The following is a 25,638-nucleotide window of genomic DNA, read 5'->3' as shown; positions in this document are numbered from 1 at the left end:
GTGGGAGTTGTTATTCTCGCCCCTTGTGGTGTATGTGTTTGTATCCGTCTCTGTCCTCTGAAGTCCGAGATACTGGGCAGGATATAACTTATAAGTAACACAGAGGGTAATCCCTGGGGCAGCCAAAGTGACATTGCAAAAAAGTGTGTGCGACCAACGGTTGATCCGGTAGAGTCGGGGTTACGATTATGTCACTCGTCCCAACGTTGCCCAACGTTGCTCGCTGGCCGCATCATCAAATCCGCAGTTTGGCCAACTGTTTCAGATTCTCGAGGCCCAGAAATTGAACCACTGATAGGCCCATCATGGCCAGGCTGCCGAACAGCCGACCGTCTGTCCTGCTTCTCAGATCCGAAAGATGATTGCCGTAGCAGGCACCGCGTAAGCTAATTGTAAGCTCAGGTAGTATTTTTGAACCCCACAATTCAGCAAAACTTAAAGAACCACACAGTGGTTCTCTCTGGAGCATGTGGCGCTGGTATGACGGAGGTCGCGGCGCAGTTGCGGACCCGATATATATATTATGAACTAGTGGTACTCCTGCACGTCACAAAATTGACCGTCTTTCCCTCATGGTGTCTACTCATTCCATAATGGCGACGGCGCTGGCCTGCTTGGCGTTCTCCGTCGCGCCGGTGACTGCAACGACGTACTCTATGGTTAAACAGTACTATGGTTCTACTTTCTTTGACGAGTGGACTTTCTATAATAATTGTTCGTGCTTGATTTCGAATTTGCCATGTCTCAAGCTCACTTTTTTCAGATGATAATTTGACAAACGGAGATGTTGTGTGAGTACAAAAGTGTCTTTTTTGCATTTGCGATCTAACATTTTCATCGCAGTTATGTTTCGGCTCAGAACGCAACTACAGATCAGTTGGCATATGTAGATACTTCAACGAACCATGCCATCATCAAAGTAGACAACACTTCCACTGTACGTTGTTCTGCAAGATATATCATCTCCACTAATAGCTCTCATCAGGTGGTTTGGAACAACAAACGCAACTCCGTCAGGATTTCAAGCGACGACTCCTTCGGAGTGGGAAGTTTGTGGGTAGCCGATATATATCATGCGCCTTATGGTGTGCGTGAACTCATTTTGTGCCATGATGCTGGCGTGCTAAAGTTCGTCTCTGATTTAGTGCTCCGTGTGGCCCGCGTGGTGGAGGTGAGTTATTCGAGAGACCCTTCAGATACCATGAAGGCTGACGAATCATGATAGTCAAGCAGCTGTCTGGCCACAGGGTGGCGAGATCGATACCTTTGAGGGCATCAATACCAATACCCAAAACCAAATGTCTTTGCACACGGAAACTGTTCGTGAACTGGTGCTGATCTAAATCGCTTATTCTCCAACACTCGCTTGTCATTTCTACAGGGGTGCACGGCGGTTTCCCAAAATCAAACTTCAACTCTGGTTGCCAGCACAAATTGTTCGTATGCCGCGAACGAGGATCAAGGTTGCATTGTTACAGACCCATCGACTGGGTCCTACGGTGCTGGTTTTGCGAGCAGTGGAGGAGGAGCTTTTGTGACCGAGATGGCTTCTACTGGTATAAAGTACATTGATTGCCTTTTGATCTCTGTTAGACCGCATCGCTTAACTTTTTGTGTCATTTAGCATTTGGTTCTTCGCAGTGAGTTACGGTACGAATGATAGGCATTGCCAAGTACTGAACCAAATTTCCAGAGGTCCGCAATACCTAGCTCGCTGTCGAGTAACGAAAGCTCGATTGATACCTCGGCCTTTGGTACTCCCGTTGCCAATTGGCCTTCTACGGGTTGCAACATTACGGAATTCTTCCAGCCCCAGAACTTGATTTTCGATATCACCCTCTGCGGAGGTACGTCAATCATGTATCAGTTTGATGATTGAGCTAACATTCGTCTCGTCTTAATTGATAGACTGGGGTAAGCAGATTTTGTGAGAAACGGGCGCTGCAGAATGCTAAGACAGTTTCACAGCCGATGGTGCTACATGGAACAGCACATGCTCCGGGATTTGCTACAATAACTGGGTCATGGGCAATGGTACCGACTACGATAATGCCTACTTCGAAGTCGGCTATGTGAGGGTTTTCAGCACGGAAGGCACCAACACTGTCGTATCTCCCACCACCACTGGTTCTGGTTCGTCCTCGACGACTTCAGGCTCATCAACACAAAGTAGCTCGTCTGCGGGCCTCCCGCATGGTGGATATTGGATGAGTGCAACATTGCTCGTTGTCGTTGGGCTTTTCAGCGCTCTCTTTACACTTGCTTGATGACAAAAGATTATCTCCGACATTGCTCAGTGATAAGAATGTACTTTTTGTGTGTATAGGCTCTATTCATTTCATAACCGGAGAATCATCAATAGGCATACCCAGGACTTGCCCAGGACTTATATTTACGTAGTATTTGGCTTTGTTGAACAATAGTAGATCCGGACTTTGGAAAACCCTACGGCTGCCGTGACTGATAACTATTAACCCCAGACGAGTAGGTTTCCTCCGAGTGGCATTCTTTAAGGTTGTTTGGGCCAGAGGCACCGCAGTGCTTTATTTATGTAGACTCCTATGGAGAACTCTACCTTGTCATCAGTTCCAGTGTAATCGACCACATCTATTCACACCGGGTCAAAAGGTGCCTGGAACACAAGGGAATGTGGCAAAGAGCGTGCGACGCAGACAGCATACATCATTATAGCGGTGGAATGTGAAGATGGGGTCTGACTAGGATATGCCCTGAGCACAAGGGAATGTGGCTAAGAACGTGCGACACATACAACATACAACAGCATTATAGCGGTGGAATGTGGAGTTGGGGTCTGACTATGATATGCCTGGAACACGAGGGAATATGGCCAAGAGCGTGCGACATTGAATATTGAGGGCTGCATACAGCATGCGACAGCATTATAACGATAGAGTGTGGCGATGGTAGGTGTACAACAAACAGCACCAGTCAACGAATGCAGGTACCATTGCAACTGTTCAGTGAAATGGCAAGAGCACGAGAATAGTGAGAGCACGTGTCTGCCATGTGCGAGGAGTCCGAGTGATCGAGCAGAAGAATTATGCAGTCTGGGAATTACCAGACTTATGGAATGAAATTCCGCAGCGAATACATTGGCCTGCAGTCAGATCATGACGAGAATGAACTAGAAGGATGCCACACTGGCCCGGACGCGCTTGACGAATCGTACCTTCTCTTCAACAGTGACGATGTTCCATTATGTGGCAAACTCGCATTGGTAATCAATTGTGCCATGCGCCTGGCAATCACATATATTGGTAAGGACGACATCCTTATAGACATCAGGTTGCGATCACTGCCTGGACCCAATCATATGGAAAGGAGCGGAGTGCCAGAAAACCGGTCAACATACCAGACTGGCCTGCGCAGCATTTAAAAGAAGAGCTTTAGGTTGGTGAGACTGCGGCAGACTGGCACAGCGTTGCGATAGATAACGGTATCATCCATGAATCATATTGATTTGATCCGATGAGTTCTTGCGCTTGATCTAATGAAGAGAAGGGGATATGGAAGAGATCATTCGATTTGAAGGGCAACTTGGAGCCCTTGGGCTGGCATGGAAGTCTTGCGCACTTTGCACGGCTGGAGTAAAATTAATGTAATGTAATTCGAAAAAAAAAGTTGTACCCACCACGAAGCATAATTGCCATGTTTGACGATCCGCCACACTCCTAGCTGTGAACTTAAGATATCATGCATAGATATAGGTGATCCGTAAAATCTGTTGTATTGAAGTTACAGGTAAGGGCATCGAGACTCCTTGGCAAAAGTTTGAAATATTTAGCACTAAAGTTACTATTAGCACTTATTTGCACAGATCATCATCAGCTTCTTACGCTTGTGTGCTATCACCTCGGCCCTAGAGTGTGCAGGATGATGGTAATCCGCCTGACGCCGTTCTGCAAGTTGACGTTTGCCATAAAGCAGTTTCAAATCGGGACCCCAAACTCCACTATAACTATTTAATAAATGTCGGCACACAATGCACACATCTCAAATTCCCGCCCGATACCATTATGGCCAGTATTCATACAAACCCTGCTGTCTTGTTCGGCGTAGAGGGACAAGTCGCTGTGGTCACAGGGGGTGGCACCGGTACAGTCTTTTGTTGTCCCTGTAGCAAAACTTGCTCATCAGACAATGTCTTCTAGGTATCGGACTCATGATGGCTACTGCATTAGAGAACAACGGTGCCACCGTGTACATTATTGGTCGAAGGCTTGAAGTCCTAGAAAAGGCTGCCAAGGAGAACAACGTATGATTAATATTGCATGCACTGTAGCGATCGTTTCTGACACCGAAGTCCCAGAAATTCGGAAATCTCATCCCGCTACAGGGTGACGTCACGTGTCGTCAGTCTCTCACACAGCTCGTCGAGACTGTTACAACACGCCATGGCTATATCGACCTCCTTGTCAATAATGCCGGCATCTCCCGCAATCTTTTGCCCCCGAAATTACCATCCCCTCTGGATGACCCTGCAGATGCCTCCCCATCCATCAAGGCGTTCCAAAGTGTCCTATGGGATACTGGATCGCCAGAAGGTTTTGCCGAGACGTTCGATACGAACGTCACTGCCGTTTATTTCACTACTGTTGCCTTCCTCGAATTGCTTCATCTTGGCAATCTAAGAAAGGGTAATTTACCACCTGTCATATCGCTGCGTCCACCAGGTTTCAACAAGGAACCCTGTGACAATAATGTTTCAAACGATCAAGGCTTCACATCCTCCAGCCCCTCAGTAGCCCATCATTCCTCGCCTCCAACACCCCTCTCACCTTTTACATCCCTTCCTGCAGAATCGCCTGCCACTAATTCCACTCAGGCCGCTTATCCTCCGGAGAAATGCATTCCACAGCCGACATCTCAAGTTATCACCATATCCTCATCTGGCTCCTTTCGTATCGATGCGCGAGTCCTATCTATCTCTTACACGATGTCAAAGAATTCTTGCACGCACCTTGGAAGGCTTCTGGCTAACCTTTTGGCTGATTGGGGTATCCGTTCCAATGTACTATGCCCAGGCGTCTTCCCAAGCGGTCAGCGGCTACTTCTCTAGACATTAATTGGCTTATTGATATACCCCTGAGACAGAAATGACATCAACTCAACACCTCACACCTGCTCTTTTGGCTCAAGCCGTCCCTCTTGGGCGCGCAGGCACCCTGTCTGATATTTCCGGTCCTATTCTTTTCCTAGCTGGCCCTGCAGGAGCGTACGTTAACGGCGCAGTGTGGCTGGTTGATGGGGGACGAGTTGGCTCTGTCGCCAGCTCCTATTACTGATTCGACTGGGTGCCTCGGCCCACATGTTTGTTTGTACCCCGCACTTATTCATGAGCGGTTCAATGATTATCATGTCGCCCAGCTACCGAACCAAACACCCTCATCCGCGGCTTTCATGATTCCTTTTTTTTCATCTGCGCTGACTCGGAAGGGGGCTGTTGATATTATTATCTTATCATCAATTTCATGCTGTTTTGCTTTGATTCATGATCACGCTGTGGAATGCTCTGAAACGGTGACACGCGTAGTCAACGTTGCTGATCGACTATGCAATTTTCGTTCCGCGCCCCAATGAATTTTGCACGGTGGTGATAGGTAGGTCACGTTAATTCCTGTCCCATCCGCACAACTTTATCTGAAAGATTCAGAATCGGCAAACCAATCCAGACTCTAAATTTAGACCGACAATCACGTACCCTCTATTACTGAAGATTTCACCATTCACACCCACCAACTATAACCTCGGCAGTGGATCATGGATCCGATGGGTGCGTGGATTCTCAGATTGATGCCGGGCTCCGTAATGATGTGTATAATTTGGTTAGCCTATCCTGGTCAAGATACTATTGAGGTCGATAAGCGTCGACATCGTCTCCGTCAACTATTTCATGTGAAGTCACATGAGAAACCAAATAACGTTAGTAGGCTCCGATATGTACAGATGAATCCACTTGTTAAACTTATATGCGCCAAGATCCTTTCTGAACTCAGCAGGCTGTACAAAGAACGATGTGACATCGTGCGGACCCATCAACATGTAGGCACAGTATTACGTTCGAAAAAGCTCCACCATCAGAATCACAAGTATGGGCTGCATCTATCCATCCAACGTGCGTGTTTACATCCGCGGTCGCATTTTATTAATTCAACCTTTCTGGAATACACTACACGCAGCCAATACGTATGTCGAGTTACACAGTCTTCAAGCTTAAAATTCTCAGAACTTACCATGGGGTTGGTTTGTCGGGCCTGCTGGTACGCATAAAGTACTATAAGCTGCTCGCTTCACTCTGCGCGATTCCATGATGCACCTTTTTCTTCGCCATCCCAATCTTCAGGATCAAGGGACACTCCGATGTGTCATGTATAAAAAAAACACGTTCTCTCAGTCAACAGCTGGCTCTCGTCTTCGATGGTCAGTAAGCTACACCGCTGCGGCACCTCCCCTACCCGGACTTGCTTAGGCTCGCGTCCTATACCATCAGTCCGTTCCGTTCTCGTGTATCGGCATTGACGTTGAATGCCGATATACAGCTGCCAATGTGGGGAAATTTCAGATGCAGACAACTAAAGGACACCAATCGCTGCATTGTGAAACGCTATTGGTCGCTGTGTACCACAATAGGAATGGTCTACTTGTGGAGCCGAAATTGCTACGTAGTACTATGCACAGGTTTGCACGATCTCCATAAGGTCCCCACATATATTCGGGGGTCCTTCTCCACATCCACTTGCGGTGGTTTTCATGGGACGGCCCTGTGACACTCCCTCAGGTCAGCCCCGATCCAAGACTTGAGTAGCTACGATGCCAACGTTTAGTCCAATCGCGCTCTGTAGTACCCAGCAGTTATCAAATTGAACTTACGTAGACTCACTAATATGATGCGTCACTTATCCTCAATGAAATTCCTTTTAGATAAGTACTGCAATCTGCGTTCCTAGTAAATTAAGCGGCGATACGGAAAACATACCTAGTGTCGATGATTATGTAGTAGTGATCAAGTTCGTCACCATATGACATTTCAATTTCAGAAGGTTCGGTATTGAGAACGGGCCAGCATTAATGCTGGCGAAAGTTCTAATGTCGTATGAAATCTTGATATTCGCGAAGCAACTCGATGTTTATATAGGAAATTATACGACGAAACATTATTTGGTCAGTGAATCACTGAAGTACATACTGTGATTGTTCCCCCGGAACCTAGAAATCCTTGTAAGGCGTTTACTTACCTTACGAACCGAGGTGGGGTGTGGGGGATCATGCGCACAGCAGTCCCTTACCAAGTTTTAACGTGTAATGTTTGCGCATATACGGGGTGGTTGACACGTAGTCCATTAATTTGTGAATAACTCACGTATCTAGGTGATATGGAAGAAGTTTAACTCGTCCACCTGGCAAACTGGTCTCCGAGCCTATATGTAGTTGCATCACAAACAAGATAGGGTCACATCTAGGTACGTACTCCCGAGATCGGAGCAACGCTGAACCCATATGGGTGATATTCTCCATTTGCAAGACCGTGTCTTGCTAATGAAATTACTGAATGGTTGAACGGTTACCGGAGCCGCAGATCAGATTAGTACGGATCCTATGCGGAGAACTTCAACGCAAAATCATACCTGATATCTGTAGTAGGCAGTCACTCAAATCGATCGATTTATGTGTAGTACTCGCTATGGGCGCCAATGACCGCAACTGGGTGGCTGCGTGATGCAAGCACACCCTGTTTGTAAGTCATGAGAAAAAGAATTCCAGCATGTCGTCAAAAAGAATCTGGCAGAATGTCGACAGGTAGACTCAACGTAAGGGCAAACAGGAGAATGGACTTATTTTCCAGTTCGACTGCAGGTTGACTGAGAAAATTGGCATACTCCAACTTGGACGATGGATTTTTGGCAGAGCGCGCGAGACTTGCTAGTATGCAAGCACTTGAGATGCCCTCGGGCAAACTATTGAGCCATACGACATCGTGTGTCGCTTGCTGATTGCTGTATGATCAGGCATTAATACTGAGAGGATCGATGTATACTAACCACTAGTACTTTCGGTAGACATATTACCCCATCAGCAAGAGTACTTCAAGTACTTGAAGTCGGCGGGTGTGATCGGCAAGTTTGAGAGTTCGCCGTGATGCAGGAAACTGACGATCCGGAATGGAGCTAAGTTCGGCATCGGGACTTTTCTAAAAAAGGGAAGACAACAAAACGTTTGGAGTGACACAGCAGAAAGCGGTTCAACGTTGTTCAACGTCGTTCTTGTTCGTCGCCCGCAGGTATCTTGAATTTCTCTTATTCTTGTCCTTCGCAATCGTCTAGCAGGCTTTGACTTTCGCTAGACCGGCAGGCTCCGCTGGTCTCGTCTAGACCAAAGCAGCACAACGCAACGGTCGCACTATCATCAGTTCTGCTCAGCAGACTTTGCAATCGGGCTTTTGATTCTAGCATATAGTCCCAAGACTAGACGTCAGGGCTCCTTCTAAAGAGAATTAGCTCTCATCAAAGGGCCATCTCAACCTCATATCTACTCCCCTCCTCTCAAAATCTCATCTTCACATCGTGTCCTCGAGGATTAGGAACACATATCTACCCCCTTCCTCTATCTTGCAAAAACGTGTCTAGCGACATAAATTCTTCATCCATTTTACCGCTAGCGGATCTCTACGAGCGTCGCATTTCAAATTTCACCCTCTGATTCAATTCACATAGCATCGTTCATTCCAGTCGCCTATAGCGCCCATGTCTACTCTTCGTCCTCCTTCCAGCCCTTCACCTTCTCCCCTCAATACTGATCATGGTCGCTCCGCTCGCGCCTCCATGGGTCCTCGTCAAACTTTAGCGCCAGCTTCCCCTCGTCCTGGTGGAGGAAGTGGTGCTCGTCCCACGAGCGAACTACTCGGTAGCGCGACCATGTTTCAAACCCCAGAATCAGAGGCAATCGACCAATGGTTTGAAAATCTCCAAAACTACGAAGAGACTCTTGAGGAGATGGCCGCTGCATCCCTGGATGTCAATTTCAAAGAAGAATTGAGCGCAATCGAGCAATGTAGGCGACTTGTCCCATTTTAGTTCGTCGTTAACCACTGTACTTTTTTAAAGGGTTCAAGGTCCTCTCTGAAGCAGAGCGCACTGCTGCTCTTTACAGTCTTCTTCAACAATCTACCCAAGTTCAAATCCGATTTTTCATTACCGTTTTGCAGCAGATGGCGAGATCAGATCCGATGACCGCTCTTTTGAGCCCTGCTATTGGCGGTGAGTATTCTTGGTCAATCTTTATCGCCTCATGAATTTAATTTCGAGGTGCAGGTTCGATGCAGAGTCAGATGGAAGCCAAGTTGGCCCAGATGACGTTAAAGAGCCCCGCACTTAAGTCGCCTATGCCTGCCTCTCCTCGCGTATTCAGCGGCAGTCAGAACAGGCAATCCCTTGCACTCGATACCACTTCTTCCGGGTTTCTTTCCCCAGACTCAGCTGCAATGGGATCCGGCAGTGATGCAGCTGCCACTCTCGCCCACCAACGCGCTAAGCTAAAGGCAAGCAATGCAGCGCATAGAATTTCTGCACCCATTCTTGCGTCTGGCGGCAGTGACTCGCGTACCTCATGGGGATCTGCACTCAGTCAAGTCGCAGAACAGAATATAAATTCTCCTGCACAGGAAATCGTTGTTCCGTCCGTTAGCAACAGCTCAAGGCCTAAAAGCACCGAGTTTAGTGGCTCTCTTGGAACGCCTCGCGCTGGAATTGAGGCGTTGTCCCCCATGGTTGGCGATAGCTGGGCCAGCAACGTCAATACACCGTTAATTCCTATGTTCTCTAAGGACACACATTCCCACATCGATGCGGCGGCTGCCAAGCTTAGTGACTGGAATGCTGGTACACGTGTTCCCCTCATGGCTGATCCGAAGTCCTTCCGTCGGCCGTCGAGGGGTAACGGAAGTGCAAACGCCCCTGCTCCCGAGACCAACGTACAAGCAAACAACAATATATATGATAATGAGGGCAATCTCATTTCTCAGCAGCCATCCGGTCAGCGTCGGAACGTTAGTCAGGGTTCCAACGCCAACAACGCACAGCTTAACCTCGGCCAGCAGCCAAGCAACTGGAACAACAGTAGGAGTCCTGCGTTGCCTCAGTCGAACAGGTTCGGTGGGGAAGAGGTGAACGGCTCCTTGAACGGGCTGGGCATGAATGGTTTCAACATGGGTGGACTCGGTAGCCCCGGGCTCGGGATGGGTATGCCAAGCGCAGGGTTATTGGCGGGCATGAACCCCATGCAGATGAACATGCTGAACCTACAAGCTCAGATGAGCGCTATGGGGATGGGTTCAATGACGCCCGAGGCGCAGCTTCTTGCGGCGCAAATGGCTGCTGGATTCCCACAGAACTGGCTAGGCATTCAACAAGCTGCTGCTATGCAGCAGAACAGCAGTAGCAATAACAGTAACAGCAGGAGCCGTGGAGGAGGACGATCTCCTGGACTTCCGAAGACCGGTTCTTCTGGTGGAAATAGCGCGGGTAGTGCAGCGAAGAAGGATGAAGAAGAGGTTGACCCCGCGTTGCTTCACGATATCCCGGCTTGGCTCAGGAGCCTGAGGCTACACAAGTATACGCCTAACTTTGAGAAGATGAAGTGGCAAGACATGGTCGTGCTCGACGAAGCGGGCCTGGAGGCCAAAGGTGTCGCCGCTCTTGGCGCAAGGAGGAAGATGTTGAAGACATTCGAGGCTGTCCGGAAGAAGATGGGCATTGAAGCTCCTGCTGGCTATTCCAATAACTCGGGTGAAGAAGAGTCTTAAAATGGATATCTTGGGAGTATGTATCTGCCGGGGCAGATCGAGGCATGCTACCCCGGTTGACTGAATCTTCACTGATGTTGATTATGATTCCATAGTTTTGTATGTGTTGACTCCATTTCGGTTCACCAATAGCCACCGCTCATATATGGACGAAAAATGGCTAGTCGTTATGCTTTCTCGTTACTGTAGTTCTGTACTAGCGTACAATCAATGGTCCGCTTGTTCATGCGATAAATACCCTGTTTTTGGTAGTCTAACTTTGTATCTACGGCCTCTAGCATTATTGTCTCACTTGACTAAAGTTATTCCTGAAGGATCACTAGTACTAGTCACTGAGCATGCGTTTTGCAAGGCTCCTTATCTCGAGTTTACTAATAAGCCAACGTCACATGATGTGTTTTTTGCGTCATATTTACTCCAACACCACACGATAAGATGGTGCCAATGCTAACGTTATGCTAAGTACTACCACAAGGCCTTAGCTAGACTCTTCAACCAGAGATCTGAGTCTTGGTTTCTGAAACCTCCAGAAAGCCTGCCTTAGGACCGTCCTAATACTTGCGCGCTCGATCGAGGTGAAGGTGCAGAACCTACGTGTCAGAGTGCCTTCTAGCGTTCGCTGAACCGTTCAGCCGTTCAGCCAGAAACTGAACTTTAAACATTTCAGAGCAGTGTTCCTGGATTAACATTTCCGAGGTGCCTGTACTTCCCAGTGCTACCTTCACAGGCACGACTATCCTTCTGGAAGTTTCAAAAGTCTGGTCAGCTGGGAAGAACTACCACCAGGGTCGAGCAAGTCAGATGACCTACCATCAATTTACTCTCCGCGTTTCAACTTACATAATTACAAATCGAAAAGCTGCCTGCAAGACCATCTTCCTACCGCACTGGCCCCAAAGACTGAGGAGTTTAATAGCTTGGATGAAACAGAAGCTACGACCATTCGACGTCAGCGAGGACTCCGAGGAGAGTTGCTGGCAGCCAGCAGATCAGGGAAACGCACAACAGGCTGCAATAACGCCGATGAACTACCGAGGCCAAAGCGATCCCAAGTTCGAACAATTGGAGACCACGTTGCGGCTTGGCGTATGTCCTTCGTACACTAATCCGAGGGACTTGACTTTACATGCATGCGCCGTCTACGGTGGCCTCAATTTTATTTATTTTATTTTGGGTTATCTTAGTTGCACTTTGTTTCGGAGTCCAGACCACACTATTATTGGAATTCTAGCTGAGTTTCAAAATATAATTATGTACAAACAAACCGCTGCAACTAAGTATCTTGGGAAGTGTTTCCGCTGGATTTATAGTTAGCATGTCCCCAAGGGATGAGCATGAATTGTGAGCTTTATCGCAGGGCAAGTTCAGGCCATTGTCGTTGATACGATGTGCACAAGGGACCGGAGATGATTTGAGTCAGCCTTTGTGATCGTTTCACATATAATGACAGTTTCAATTAACACCATCTGATGATCAAACGCAAGTTCTGCAATAGTGTGCAACTCTGGAAGTTCAACTCATTGGGTATCGGGTGGCCAGGCCTCAAGAAAGTAGGATGTCCCTGCATGAATTGTGCTTCACTAGCAGCATTTTTATTGTAAGGAATTTTCAATCAATAATAACACGATAATTGGGACATCATTTGGACATCATGGCACATGTCATTTGTTGGGCAAGGCCGCAAGGGTGATGAATTAAATACACAAATATTATATTGCAACAGAATGTAATACAGTTGGTGAACCAATCTGATGATAGGTAGATAGGGCTCCATGCAATGCATGCATCATGTACCACTTGAACATCCCCTCTCCTCTACCTAGGATTTATTTAATTTTAATTTAATTTAATTTCTCATGGACGACCACAAGTATAGTTCAAGTTTGGTTCAAGGGTCCGGCTATTTTGGATTGCAAGTTAAACTTCTCATGGTATATAAACATCGTAAATATAAACTTGTCCTAAACATTGTATGAGTCCTAGTTATTTCTTTTGACTGCTCGACAAGACAGCGCTCGCGACTCCAGCGAGTCTACCAGGGCCATTTAATCGCATTTTTGTGGGTTATATTTATTCCGGCATTATGCACGACAGTTACTGACAATGCATGTCATATGCTCGACTGTCTTTCTCTCATAACAACAACCAATCATTCCCCAGTTATTTCTCAGGAATCGCACCGGCCGCTAGACCTACAGACATGCCTCTTGATCGTGGTCCATCACCTTTTACCCTCTCCTGTCATAGACGTTTCGAAGCCATGTCTCCCCTGGATAACGAAGTTCACCCAGTCTTCCATGCTGGTAGAGTAGCAGTTATCACTGGCGCTGCGAGCGGTATTGGTAAAGCTGCTGCTATCGAATTGGCAAAGTGCGTGGGTGTCGTCGCTCTTGACCCCGCGAGCGAGATACTCACGAATGTGATATGTCTGCGCTGACGGTGTTGACTGTTGCATTCGATGCTTTGGTAATTTGTACTGCACCTAGGCTCGGTCTGAAAATTGCAATGGCGGACGTCACGGAAGATGTTTTGGCCTTTGCTGCCAAAGAGGTTATTTCCATCGTTGGAGAGGCTAATGTACTTGTCATTCCGACTGATGTGTCGAACATCGACGATGTTGTGCGTTTGCGCGACAAGGTATATGAGGCATGGGGCGAGGTGAGCGAATTATACCATTATAAACAGAACCTGTAGTTCCCACTTCATTTCATCCCATCTTATATCGGGCGAACATCCTGATCTGATCATTGTTGGCAGGTCGCAGTTCTCCTCAACAATGCTGCAATAGGTCCCGACAGCAAATCATGGAAGATGCTGGACAACTGGAAGAAGACCTTCGATGTCAACCTTTTCGGGTTCGTCGTTTATTTGATAAGAGCGTGGGCATAGTTTAACTTACAGCGTTTAGTGTGATCAATGTGCAGCAGACCTTTGTGCCAGTTGGTGTTCCCCCTCCGCGTATACCTATATCATGACGCTGATGGTGATGTTATTCCTATTTTTGCCAGTCCATGCTGCACCAGGAGAACCAAGCTGTAGTCATCAACACTGGATCCAAGCAAGGGATTACTAATCCACCGTAAGTTCGAGCAACACACCGTTGTTGGATAGATTGCTTACCTATCACGATATCCTATTCGCGATACTGTGTGGTACAGTGGCAACCCAGCATACAATGCCGCAAAGGCCGCCGTGAAGAGCCTGACGGAAGGACTCGCATTCGAACTTCGCGAAAGTCCAGCGTGCAACGTCACAGCGCATCTTTTCATGTAAGCTTTCTCGGATTCTTTTGGATCTATCCACATAAGGCTCACTTGGCTTTCACAGCCCTGGATGGACCTTCACAGGTTTGACCGCCCGTAACGGTGGCGAGAAACCTGCGGGTGCCTGGACAGCCGAAGAAACAGTTCTTTTCATGCTCGACCATGTTCGTGCTGGCGAGTTTTACATCCTCTGCCCTGACAACGAGTCTCACCACCAACTCGATCAACTACGTATCATGTGGGCTGCGGCGGATGTCGTCGAGGGCAGGCCTGCACTGAGTCGTTGGCACAAGGACTGGAAGTCCCTTTTCGAAGAATATGTGCGTGACGGGCTGGCTAACATGGAGTGAGGAGAGGCACAATGATGAATTATACCGATCATGTTCGGGATGAATGCGGAAGAAAAAGACGTGTTCAAAGTGTTGTTGTTCTTATCGCTATTGTTTGCACCATGTATAAACATTGTTCCTATATGTAAGTAATGATATCAACATTTCGTTCGAGTTTACTTGTTTGGTGGCAGATCTTATCCACATGACTTGTGAGTTCTACTTGGAACCACATCTGCGCTTCGATCGCAGAACTTACCAATCAGTCATGTTCTGCCGTGTCTGCACCTTTGTTGATGCTGTAGGACTGTTGCTAGTACGTGTTCGCCGTTTAAGACTGATGAAGAGATCCCCACCTCTGCCGCGCGCTCAACACTTCGCGGAACTGACCCATCGGGGACACTGGCGTAAGTTTACCAGCCGAGTCTGCTTCATTGTTTGAACTTAGAACGTAGATCGCATCTGTCTAAAAGTAGCGCTTTGCCACGCGTTGCACCGCGGGTAAAGTGGCACTCAGTTTTCAAGCAACGGCGCTTCCCGAGTATCAATCTATTCACCGCATTTGAATGGTGTTGCAATTGAATCCGCAATGCCACCTCAAGCTATGACGAATTGGTGAACCTTAACTTGTACGAATTTGCGAGAGTACTGTCGTGGCAGACATGGTTTCGGCGATGCGAATGACAGTGAATGGCTGTAGAGCCAAAACGCCCCAAATTCTACACACGGTCCGTATAAATACGCTGTTCATCCTCATTGTGCATTGATTTATCTTTTTGACAACTGGCCACGACCTTCCTATAGATCATAGACCTTTAATCACTACTAAACGACGTGCTCGACGCCGTCCTGCTCGCCCTAGTTCAGGCATCCACCGTGACTCCAACATGACTCTCCTCAATGGACATGACTCCGGTCCATCCACCGAGAAATCCTCTCATCGCGTCAGGAACCTGCCTGGCTATACTACGCCTATATTCAATGGCAAAGATGAACAACGCGCTAAGGTGAAAGTCGATGTTACTGCTAAGGTGCTGCAATCTGTATCTTTTGAGGTCAATCCTCACTGCGCATCGCGTCATCTTAACATGATGATAGGGTTTCATTCCTCGTGAGCTGGTCGAGAACGAGGTTGACTGGTTCTACTCCCAACTCGGCATCGATGATACCTACTTTCAAAATGAATCGCCCTCTGTGATCTCTGATCACATCATCGCGCTCTTTGGTGCCAAGATTCTTGCATTCACGAAGCACGATTTCAGCAAGCTCGTCATCGACCTCGAGAAGATCGACGAGAAAGGAAATGGAGCAACTTTCATTCACACCAGTTTGCCGGGCCTGACTTCTACGGAGGGCCCTGGTGCTAATTGCGAATCAAGGTGTGTTGACACCTAATAGCTCCCAATTACTCGGTGAATGCTGTTTGTGATACAGAATTGACTCTCTCTATCTCGACAAATCAAACCCGTCAGAATGTTATCGCCTTGAAACTTACCGTTCAGTCGGATCTATATCGGCAACAGCAGCTAAACAGTTGCGCTGTTACTTCATTACCAAGTGCAACTTTCCTTCCCCACCCCCACCCCCGACTCGAGCGGATGGACGTACCGATATCCGCACTGTCTCCGACACTGCTTTCCTTGAGAGAGCAAGCCAGCATACTCTTCGGGTGTACCAGAAGATCATGTGGCAAGCCGAGAGTCGCTATGGTCCTGTAATGGAAGTATATGAAGTTGAAGGCACTCGCGAGAGGCGTCTTGTCATTGGATACAAGATGGGCGGCACTTCCCGGTTCTTCAGGTGTGTTAACCCATATGTAACAGCACGGTGGTTACATCCATTTGCAGCGCTCTTTCGCACCTCTATCACTTTTACCAGCTGTACTCGGCCCGGAAGTATGTAGAGCAGTTCTCCAATGGGATCACGATAATCTCTCTGTACCTGAATCCGATGCCTAACTCAATCGGCGCGCCAATCGAGCACTCCATATTCCAGGTGATGAAAGAAGCATCTCTTCTGTACTGCCTCCCCGATAACCCCTTTTTTCGTGATTCCGTCAACTCTGGACATGCTGTGCAAGAGGCGACCTATGCCTGTATGTCCAACGTTTGTTTAGACAGGAATTTAGTTCATTTTTCATTAGATTGTGGCTGGGTTTTTGCTCAGCACTTCTGCAACCGCCTGGGTCCCGCATACCACCACCTCAGGAATATCTTGGACGAATCAAACCCCTCGCATGCTGAAGTTCTCAATGATATTAAGAGACGCTTTAGAGAGGAAACTTTCACCCGCGACAGCATCGCTCAAGTTATCCACACACATTCGGAAATTGTGCGTTATCAATTTTGCTCGGTTTCCTGTATGAATAACCTCTAACAGATCCGCCTCCTGTACGTCAACTTCGCCATGGTACACTATCCAACTACGGACCAGACATCACAGCTGCGGTGAGTATGGTAATTTGCGTTGGGCAGCTTTGACGAGCAACACCCAGTCCTACACTCTCCTACCAGCGTCTTCACACGACGCAGCCCCTGTCCGACTCTGAGTTGCATGATAAAATCAGACGTGCAGTCCCGAACAAGCAAGATCTACAAGTTCTCGAGAGCTTCCTTATTTTCAACAAGTGAATGCAAAAAGAAGTTTATTGATTGTGAGCTGACCTTGCTCAAAGGCACGTCCTGAAGACAAATTTCTATCAACCAACCAAGGTCGCACTATCATTCCGTCTCGCCCCCAATTTTTTACCCCAGGGTGAATATCCAACACCGCTTTTTGGGATGTTTCTCGTCATCGGAAACGAATTCCGTGGCTTTCATATTCGCTTCAGAGATGTTGCCCGTGGCGGTATTCGTATAGTCATGTCGAGAAACGAGGAGTAGGTTCGTCTCTTTTGAAGGAGATTCTACGACTGAGCAGCGGACGATAGCGACTACATGATCAACAAGAGGATGCTGTTCGATGAGAACTACGGATTAGCTGCCACCCAATCTTTGAAGAACAAGGACATTCCCGAAGGAGGCGCCAAGGGTACTATTTTGCCTTCGTACGTGATTTTCTGTGCTCTTTTGGGTGTTATTTCATTCGTTACGCAGTCTTGGAGCACCGTCTAGACGCTGCTTCGAGAAATATATTGATGTAAGCGTGCATTGTAATATGAGCTGATAAATTTATTGATTGTCATTCCAGGCTATCATCGATCTCCTTATCCCTAGTCATAGCTCAGGAAATCAGGAACGCCATGTTGACTTGTATGGGAAAGAAGAATTATTGTTTTTCGGGCCTGATGGTGAGATCCGTTTGCAATGACTCGTTGAGATGACTGACATCTCGTGTAGAGGGTACAGCGGACATGATGGATTGGGCAGCATTGCACGCTCGCGATCGTGGTGCCGAGACATGGTGGAAGACGTTCACCACTGGCAAGAGTGCTGAGCTCCTGGGCGGTGTTCCCCATGATACTTACGCAATGACGTCGTTGTCTATTCGTCAATATGTTCTCGGCATTTATAAGCAGCTTGCACTGAGGGAGGCGGACATCACAAAAGTGCAGACTGGTGGTCCTGGTACGTTTCATTTTCACTCTTCGTGGTTTCTTGTCCTTGACGCAATATTTTGCAGACGGAGATCTTGGTTCAAGTAAGTCGTGATATGCGGTTGACCCATGGAGTGTGTCCATTAACCACCCTGCAGATGAGATACTCTTGAGTTCGGACAAAACTATTGCTATTATTGATGGCAGTGGCGTTCTTGCCGACCCTGCGGGTATCAACCGCAAGGAGCTCATCCGCCTCGCAAAACTACGGCTACCCGTGTCTCACTTCGATAAGACCAAATTGGGCAAGAACGGATACCTCGTCAAGATCGAGGAACAAGATGTCAAGCTACCATGTCCGTTGGCTTTCTTAAAGTTCGATATTATCTTACATACTCTGTGCTTAGCCGGAGAAGTCATTCTCGACGGTAACGATTTCAGGAACGGTGCTCACTTCCGTTTCAAGGCAGATCTTTTTGTGCCTTGCGGTGGACGGTCTGTTTGATTCACCACCTGCATCAAACACCAGCTGACGATCATTTAGTCCCGAAGCTGTGAACATTTCTAATGTTGCTGCTTTGACGGATACAGAAGGCAAACCCCATTTCAAGTACATCGTCGAGGGTGCAAATTTGTTTTTCACTCAGCAGGCGCGGTCGCACTTGGAGAAACGAAGGGTCATCATGTTTAAGGACTCCAGTGCGAACAAGGGTGAATTACCTTACTGTCACTTGTTTGATGATGATGTTGACCCTACTTCAGGCGGTGTGACTAGTTCCTCGCTCGAAGTGCTCGCAGGTCTCGCCCTCACGACCCAGGAATACCTTGACCTCATGATCTTCAAGGACGGCAAGCCGTCGGACTTTTACCGAAACTACGTTAAAGACATTCAAGCCAAGATTGTTGAGAATGCTGCCGCAGAGTTCCACTGCATTTGGCAAGAGCACGCCCGCCTCCAAGGTGCCAAGCCTCGGACGCAGATTTCGGACGAGCTCTCCATCATGCTCAACGAATTGCACACCAAGCTCGAGCATTCTGACCTCTTCAAAGATATTCCGAGCCGCAAAGGTGTAATGAGACGCGCTATACCCACCACCCTGGTGGAGCAGGTTGGTCTCGATGTCCTACTGGAGAGGCTCCCCGAGCCATACCAGCGCGCTCTGTTCTCGAGCTGGGTTTCTTCGCATTTTGTGAGTCTTATCTCATGTTACATGAGCACCATCCTAACCTCTCACAGATCTATAGATACGGCATTAACAGTTCCACTATAGATTTTTTTCATTTCGCTCGGGATCTCTCACGAGAATGACTAGTTTGGGGGGCGGGCTGGTGTTAATATTGGTACAACTACTTACGTGGTAGTATCTTCATAGTAGAGAATGAATGGAGCAAGCTCTGAAGCACCGCTGCTGAAAGGAAAGACTCGACAAGTAGCTAAAATTTAAAAGCCACGCACCGGGGAATATTGAGAATTTTTGCTTTGCACACACGATCATATCATCAGTGTGATTGGATGTGTGCAGTTTGAATTCTCGCAATCGCAAGAATCAGACTTCAAGCTTCAACGTTCAACTCTGCTTACAAAGGCAATTCTTCGAGACTGAGTGAAGAAAAGCACCTTCGGCCTGACACTTCGCAAGTGAGATCATGCATGACAGATGTAAATCTAATTCACCATGGGCCGTGAACATAATCAACTAATGGACAGAAGGGCACTGGGCACTGGTCGAACATTAATCGAGTTTCATTGATTGCAGATTCTGCGTTATGGCCGGACATGTAGACTTGGCTGAAGAGGTGATTGAATATGCATAGTCATGATAGAATGATGCATACATATTCATGAGATAGCGCAGCTGAGACACCGTACGAGCTCGACAATTCTTCGTTTGCAACATGACCGATCGTCCCTGTAGAAATGACTCCTCAATGGCTAGATTATAGGTACTTGCAGAACTCTGCGTACCCAAAGCCTAGAAGGATTCCGCTCGATGAATAAAGGAAAGCTGCTTGCACACCTGATTTAATATTGCTTCAGGCGAAAATGGCGTCAGCTTCACGATATCTATATCAGCTTTTGGCCTTGCAAATCCCTCCTCTTCTTCAGAGTCTCAGTCTTCGTGATATTTCTTCATCTGACATTTTGTGTAATCAAGGTAGGAGGTCGACGCTGGAGTGGGCTATGCCCGAAGCCTTGCTATCGACTGACAACGAAGACCTGAAGACCTGCTACTGCACCCGACGACTCTGACAACACTCTGCTCGGCTAACTCCGGCCCAAACACCGCCAAACCCTCTCTCCTCCTCTCTCTGCCTAGGGGTCCGCTTTTCAGCTGTCACTCGAAAAAGTCTCAAATCTAAATAGTATATGGATAGTGAATCATGCTGCCATCATCAAACAACATCGGAGGCGATCATCATTAGTACCTTCAAGCAAGTGTAAAGAGAGCGCTGCCGAAAACTCCAAATCCAACGAGCAATATGTGCTGAGGGCGAACATCTCCTCGGCTACTTTGCTGCTCTGAAGTGGTGATCGGGCGGTAAAGCTATGGTGCTAAATTCATGCATGCTGACTTTGTGTCCAGACTTGTGAGGAAAGATGAAAGGTGAGTTGTGCCTTAAGAAGATGGACATGGAGCACCGGGCACTTTCAGGGAGCAGTTGGGTAGGGAGAGGCAGTTTAAGATGTTTTTAACGAGGATATCGGAGTGAACGTGCGTTGGCAAGGTTGTAGCAGGGCACATGGAAGGTGAGCGACTCAGAGCGAGGACTCCGTTGTAGACCGATTGTGACTGGTGGAATGTGACTCGTGATCAGAAACGAGGCTTGGGCGCTTCAGTTGCACAGCCTATGCTAGAAGTTGTGAAGCGAACACGAGGATGCCACATTTGAATCGTATCGCTCAAACTTGCAGTGCACTCTTGACCTAAACGCCCATTGTGTCTTGCTGCCAATACGTGGGGAGCACCAAACATATAGTTGTAAGTGATGATTTTCGACTTTGTTGGATGAAGGCTGAGACGGAGCTGCGGCAAGATGTCTTCACCCATCGTTCGAAGGAAGGAGGCACCGACGGTCACACACTGCCAGAAATTTGAGGGACACACTGATTGGGTCGATGACGCCATCCATCTGCCAGGGGGACAACGGATAATGACTTGTTCATGGGACGGCTCGCTGCGGGTATGGAACTTGAAGAGTGGCAAACAGATAGGAGACGACTGGCGTGACGAAGAAACTAGAGTGAGGACCATAGCGTTGTCTCCGGACGGGAAGAAGGTGGTCAGCGGGAGTGATGATGGTGGAGTGAGGTTGTGGGACATCGATACGGGCAAAGTGATTGGGAGATGGATGAGGCATACAAATGCAGTGAGGTCCGTCTGTTGGAGTCGAGATGGTCAGCGAGTCTTGAGCGGATCTTACGATGGGACTGCAAGGCAATGGGATGCAGAAAACGGACAGACGATCCTCACACCAATCAAGGCAGGGCACTATGAATGGGTGCTCGCAGTTGTCTACTCCCCAGACATGACGTTGTTTGCGACTGGCGGAGCCGAAGGCCCTTGGGATATGCATATCAAGTCCGCGATCAGAATCTGGAATGCCAAGACAAGCGAACTCGTCGCTACTCTTGAAGGACACACACATTGGGTGCTGTGCCTGGCTTGGACCTTGGATGGAAAAACGCTTATATCCGGGTCATCCGATCACTCGATCAGGACATGGAATACTTCAACTTGGAAGCAGATCGCACTGTTGGAAGGGCACAATAATTTCGTTGAATCCATTGCAATATCTCCCAATGGTTGCATTCTCGCAAGCGCATCGTGGGACAGCACAGCGCAATTATGGAACCTTGACGACAACCAGCCCATCAGTTCGCCCCTCCAGCATGCAAATTACATAAATTCTGTGTCGTTTTCGGCAGATGGAAAGTTACTGGCCACTGGCTGCGAAGACAAAAATGCGTACACTTGGGATATTTCTGTGATTGTAAAAGAAGCCGGTCTCGACGAACTTCTGTTGGACGAGCGCGACAAGTCGATTCTCGCTGTACGTGACACTTTTATAATCAGATCCCACTAATCATTTAAATATATGTAGGCTGATGCTATGCACCGTCCTGTTCGACCATTCGATCTCTCTGTGCGTGACGCTCTCATGCTCAGTTCTCATTGCATTTAAACCTATCACTTGTAGGCTGATGCTACACGACGTCCAGTCCGTCAGCCGACTATTGTTCGGATACCCCAAGGTTTCTTGGACGACTCACCAGATCGAGCTCACGTACGTCGTTAATGTCTAATCTAGTGCTGCTTTTCCTCACCTCAATGTTCTTAGGTTTCAGCACGACATCGCCTCCACCCTCGATCGTGGGCGTCCCATGTAAATACCCTTAGTGTCCGATTTTCCTCTTTATTCCGCCCCATGTACTCCGATGCCCAAGATACGTCATCCCGACCTCGTCCTTTCGACTGGGTTCGAAAGCGACTTTCTGGAAGACAAGGCAGTGAAGATATCGAGCTCCGCGCGCGTTCCTCAGCGGTCGTCGATGTTCCCTATGCCAAGGGCAAACGTGTATGTCATCTTAGTTCTTGTAATATTCAAACACCATCTCATAAGACACAGAGGAACGCATCAGCAAGAGAAAGACGGATGAAAATTATTCCATTAAAACCTGGTAACCCTGCCGCAAGCACCTCACGCCCTCCTAATAGCAACGCCGCACAACACTCTAGTGGTGCGACTCAAGCCCAATCTTCGCAAGCACAAGCTACTGTCTCCATCTCCACCGCACTTCCTGCCGCTAACACAACTTCGCACACCAATCCTCATGCGACGATAAACAACGCTGGACGCTGGACTCGCTTCTGGCTGTTTTTTTGTTGTGCCTCTCCCGAGTATACCCATGATCATAATTGATATATCCTGTCCGTTTTCTTGTCCTTTCCGAAAAATATCTCCTCCTTTTCGTCCCTCCAGTACACAAAATGGAAATTTATCGAATACTTTACAATCATGGTTGGTTTTGCTTGTTGTTGCTAATGCTTCTCAATACGTCTCGAAAGCGCGATCTTCTCTCCAACCTCAATACATACGGGCGAAGTCAACTGAATCTTCGCGAGATCCCCTTTCACACTCAGTACTCCACCAGTCGATGTTGAACCAATATTGATCAGCAGGAGCTCGCTCTTGGCGAGTTTCGAGACCTTTGTTTGTTTCTTGTCCTCTGTACGAACGCCAAGTAAACGACGGAGAAGGAACAAACTGATTTCAAGCTCTAGATTCTCTTTAGATAGCAAGAGGATAGAAAACGAGGATGCTCACCGGTGTAGACCTTCAAGAGCTTTCTGAGCGCACCCAGCACTCGACCAACAAGACGGTCCGCTCTGCACAGCATAGGATCAATCTTGGTCCCAACACCAATCAGCCCTCCTAGGACTGCAGGCTGCAAGTGATTGTTTTTAGCGTGCATAGAGACGATCCTGAAAATCGGTTTGCAGCGATAGGTATGCGCTTTACGATGCAGTGTATTTCAGTTGCAGAGATATCGTGTCTGTTAGGAGAATACGAGTCCATGCCACCGAGGACGCACCATTGACGAATGCAGGGGTCGATTTTGGTGCGCAAGAGCCTGGACTTCCTTGACCATTGAAGTCGACTTGTTCTGTAAAATAATGATGTTTTCCAGCTTCATGATTTCGACCACAGCCAAGTGCATGTTTCGTTTTCTGCAATCAAAAGACAGCGTCCATGACTGCGCCACCGTTCAGCATGGTAGACATCAGAATATTGTGACCAAGACAGTCCACGAAGGAAACATGGCGAATGAGTTTCATCCTGTGACCGCATCCTGGCCGTTCGCACGGAGGATTATCTTCCTTGTCTGAGCGATACGATCGACAGCAGCCTGGGCGGGGACATGCCTCGTTCTCGCATTTGTAGATCTATGATGGTAGATTAAAGACAGATCAGATGCGAATCAGAATAAACATACTTTTGCATTTGCATAACCCAGCTTGATCGTGATGTTACGAACGAGCTCGCTTTTGAATCGTACAGTCATGACGCCCGATATGGCCTTCACCACTGCTGAGGACCTATGACAGATTTCCCGGAGCGACTATGGTAGCTAGTGAGTGTATGAGGCAATGAACATACCCCTTCACCCGCTTAGAGAGGTCAAATTGAAAGGAAACGAGCCTCTTGCGCTGGTCCAAAAATAAATCAGACAGAACATAATGGCATCGACACAAAGTGCGAAGACAATACTGAATTGCTCTGCAGCATATCATAGACTATGAAGCCGGAGCACTGAGCTGCAATGCTTCTCGTGCAGCTTCCCTCTTCGCAGCCTGCAGCGTCCACATCCACTTCAGATCACGCTCCACCTTTTCCTTCCTCGCGCGCTGCCTTCGTTTGTTCAAATGACTCCAATCTTCCCCTACACCTACGTCAGCTGCCGTGAGCCGAGGCAATCCTAGTAATTCCGACTTCGAGAGAGTAGAGGTGGGCAAGGGCTTAGGTGGAGGAGGAGGCGTGGCCATTCTCCACAACCAAGTGTTTCTCGGTGCAGCGAGTAATACAGCCTGTTCCTTTCGCGCAGCTTTGGTCACCGTTTGAAGCCGGTGGTCTATTTCCGCTTGCGAGAGCGTTCGCTTGGCGCAAAACTTTTCGACTTCCTTTGAACTCACTAGCTCCGGGAGCACGACTCTCTTTAAATACCTGTGTCATGAGATTGAGTGCATCGACCAAGACTTATATCAGTGTTAACTCACTGTAGAGACCGTACAGGATGCTCTGGATGGGGCGGTCGGGTAGAAGGTTGCCTTGTCATTCCACGCACGACAGTTGGATGCTCTTTCTTCGGCACATTGTGCTCTGGCGCCGACGCATCTGAGACAAGTTGGATCGCTTTTTGTTTCAAAGCCAAATTGTAAATGTCCTTGGTCGACAAAGGCGTTGTCGATGAAACAACTATACTGCGCACGAGCTCACGCGCCGAAGGCAAGCAGTGGCGCGGCCACAGGTTTTTTCGAAATGAAGAAATGGTGGCCATGATTTTGACGTACCAGAATTGCACAGTGTACTGGGAGCTAACAATGGGGTCTGCTTACTAAGACGAGAAGTTTGGGCGTCTACATACTAAACAGAAGAGGTGGTATTCATGACGATTCTGTGCACTGCATCAATAGCCTTAATTAATTGAGGAAGCTTTTGAGAACAACTACGTTCGCGCTATGCATGTAGATGGAACGTACATGCCAATCACATAATCAGACCCTCCCATAGCATCAGTGGCTGAACTGTGTCACGGTGTAGCCGGGCTCTCTTCCTCTGATAGTTCCCATTCACTCTCACGTGCACACTCAGCACCACTTACTTGATGACCACCATGTGTTACTGCTGATAACAACTGGCAGTGTAGCATCTATCAAAGCTCTCTCATTATCGCAGATCTTCTCCAAGTCTTGATAAAATCCTCCTACTGCTGGTGCTCACACTGCACGTGCAAATGTAGTGCCAGAATGTCAAAGTAGAGGTGGTTGCAACGAAAGAGTCGCTCGCATCCTACGACCGTACGGACGTGGTCAAGACATGTGCCTGGTGGCCGCGTATGGACGGATGAGGACGAGTGGTTTGTGAGTACACAAAGTTTCAAGATGAATTTCTGCATCTCAACGTCCATGA

At 47.9% G+C, this 25,638-nt stretch overlaps 8 protein-coding genes across 8 annotated transcripts; 6 read left to right on the top strand and 2 right to left on the bottom strand.

Annotated features, from left to right (window-relative positions):
• The first annotated feature begins 309 nt into the window (after positions 1–309).
• Positions 310–2,478, top strand: F5147DRAFT_707964 (glycoside hydrolase family 16 protein). The gene is made up of 12 exons (XM_041438105.1): positions 310–392; positions 502–714; positions 764–791; positions 844–937; positions 986–1,087; positions 1,146–1,171; positions 1,226–1,319; positions 1,382–1,563; positions 1,625–1,640; positions 1,694–1,847; positions 1,909–1,914; positions 1,969–2,478. Exons 2-12 carry the CDS (start codon positions 573–575, stop codon positions 2,265–2,267), a joined length of 1,143 nt encoding a protein of 380 aa, XP_041290142.1. The 5' UTR covers positions 310–392; positions 502–572; the 3' UTR covers positions 2,268–2,478.
• Positions 2,479–4,024: 1,546 nt separating this feature from the next.
• On the top strand, positions 4,025–5,517 carry F5147DRAFT_293925 (NAD(P)-binding protein). Its single transcript, XM_041429074.1, has 4 exons — positions 4,025–4,116; positions 4,173–4,276; positions 4,331–5,060; positions 5,116–5,517. The coding sequence occupies exons 1-4, from the start codon at positions 4,038–4,040 to the stop codon at positions 5,304–5,306; spliced, it is 1,104 nt and encodes a 367-aa protein (XP_041290141.1). The 5' UTR covers positions 4,025–4,037; the 3' UTR covers positions 5,307–5,517.
• Positions 5,518–8,762: 3,245 nt separating this feature from the next.
• Positions 8,763–10,819, top strand: F5147DRAFT_655108 (uncharacterized protein; the record flags this gene model as incomplete). Its single annotated transcript, XM_041433934.1, has 3 exons — positions 8,763–9,069; positions 9,123–9,275; positions 9,330–10,819. 3 exons carry the CDS (start codon positions 8,763–8,765, stop codon positions 10,817–10,819), a joined length of 1,950 nt encoding a protein of 649 aa, XP_041290140.1.
• Positions 10,820–12,781: 1,962 nt separating this feature from the next.
• F5147DRAFT_707947 (uncharacterized protein) lies at positions 12,782–14,590 on the top strand. Its single transcript, XM_041438104.1, has 8 exons — positions 12,782–12,878; positions 12,980–13,189; positions 13,306–13,477; positions 13,577–13,674; positions 13,728–13,758; positions 13,828–13,898; positions 13,978–14,088; positions 14,147–14,590. Exons 2-8 carry the CDS (start codon positions 13,020–13,022, stop codon positions 14,430–14,432), a joined length of 939 nt encoding a protein of 312 aa, XP_041290139.1. The 5' UTR covers positions 12,782–12,878; positions 12,980–13,019; the 3' UTR covers positions 14,433–14,590.
• On the top strand, positions 14,355–15,069 carry F5147DRAFT_293884 (uncharacterized protein). The gene is made up of 4 exons (XM_041429073.1): positions 14,355–14,556; positions 14,606–14,623; positions 14,678–14,818; positions 14,867–15,069. The coding sequence occupies exons 1-4, from the start codon at positions 14,463–14,465 to the stop codon at positions 14,914–14,916; spliced, it is 303 nt and encodes a 100-aa protein (XP_041290138.1). The 5' UTR covers positions 14,355–14,462; the 3' UTR covers positions 14,917–15,069.
• A 229-nt stretch (positions 15,070–15,298) lies between these two features.
• Positions 15,299–19,571, top strand: F5147DRAFT_810555 (NADH-dependent glutamate dehydrogenase; the record flags this gene model as incomplete). The annotated part of the gene is made up of 17 exons (XM_041443441.1): positions 15,299–15,442; positions 15,510–15,790; positions 15,846–16,211; positions 16,259–16,506; positions 16,555–16,742; positions 16,791–16,858; positions 16,906–17,037; positions 17,086–17,289; positions 17,341–17,457; positions 17,507–17,549; positions 17,601–17,700; positions 17,750–17,977; positions 18,033–18,050; positions 18,105–18,302; positions 18,354–18,441; positions 18,491–19,136; positions 19,184–19,571. 17 exons carry the CDS (start codon positions 15,299–15,301, stop codon positions 19,253–19,255), a joined length of 3,141 nt encoding a protein of 1,046 aa, XP_041290137.1. The 3' UTR covers positions 19,256–19,571.
• Positions 19,572–22,988: 3,417 nt separating this feature from the next.
• On the bottom strand, positions 22,989–23,422 carry F5147DRAFT_776420 (putative eukaryotic translation initiation factor 2 gamma subunit; the record flags this gene model as incomplete). Its single annotated transcript, XM_041441853.1, has 2 exons — positions 22,989–23,227; positions 23,275–23,422. The coding sequence occupies 2 exons, from the start codon at positions 23,420–23,422 to the stop codon at positions 22,989–22,991; spliced, it is 387 nt and encodes a 128-aa protein (XP_041290136.1).
• A 726-nt stretch (positions 23,423–24,148) lies between these two features.
• Positions 24,149–25,051, bottom strand: F5147DRAFT_707915 (uncharacterized protein). The gene is made up of 2 exons (XM_041438103.1): positions 24,726–25,051; positions 24,149–24,672 (listed from the first exon to the last, which is right to left on the bottom strand). Exons 1-2 carry the CDS (start codon positions 25,004–25,006, stop codon positions 24,246–24,248), a joined length of 708 nt encoding a protein of 235 aa, XP_041290135.1. The 5' UTR covers positions 25,007–25,051; the 3' UTR covers positions 24,149–24,245.
• Positions 25,052–25,638: the final 587 nt, after the last annotated feature.

Source organism: Suillus discolor (assembly GCF_016758755.1).
Source record: "Suillus discolor strain FC423 chromosome Unknown F5147scaffold_48, whole genome shotgun sequence".
NCBI classification, from domain to species: domain Eukaryota; kingdom Fungi; phylum Basidiomycota; class Agaricomycetes; order Boletales; family Suillaceae; genus Suillus; species Suillus discolor.
This window is presented reverse-complemented; position numbering and strand designations above follow the sequence as displayed.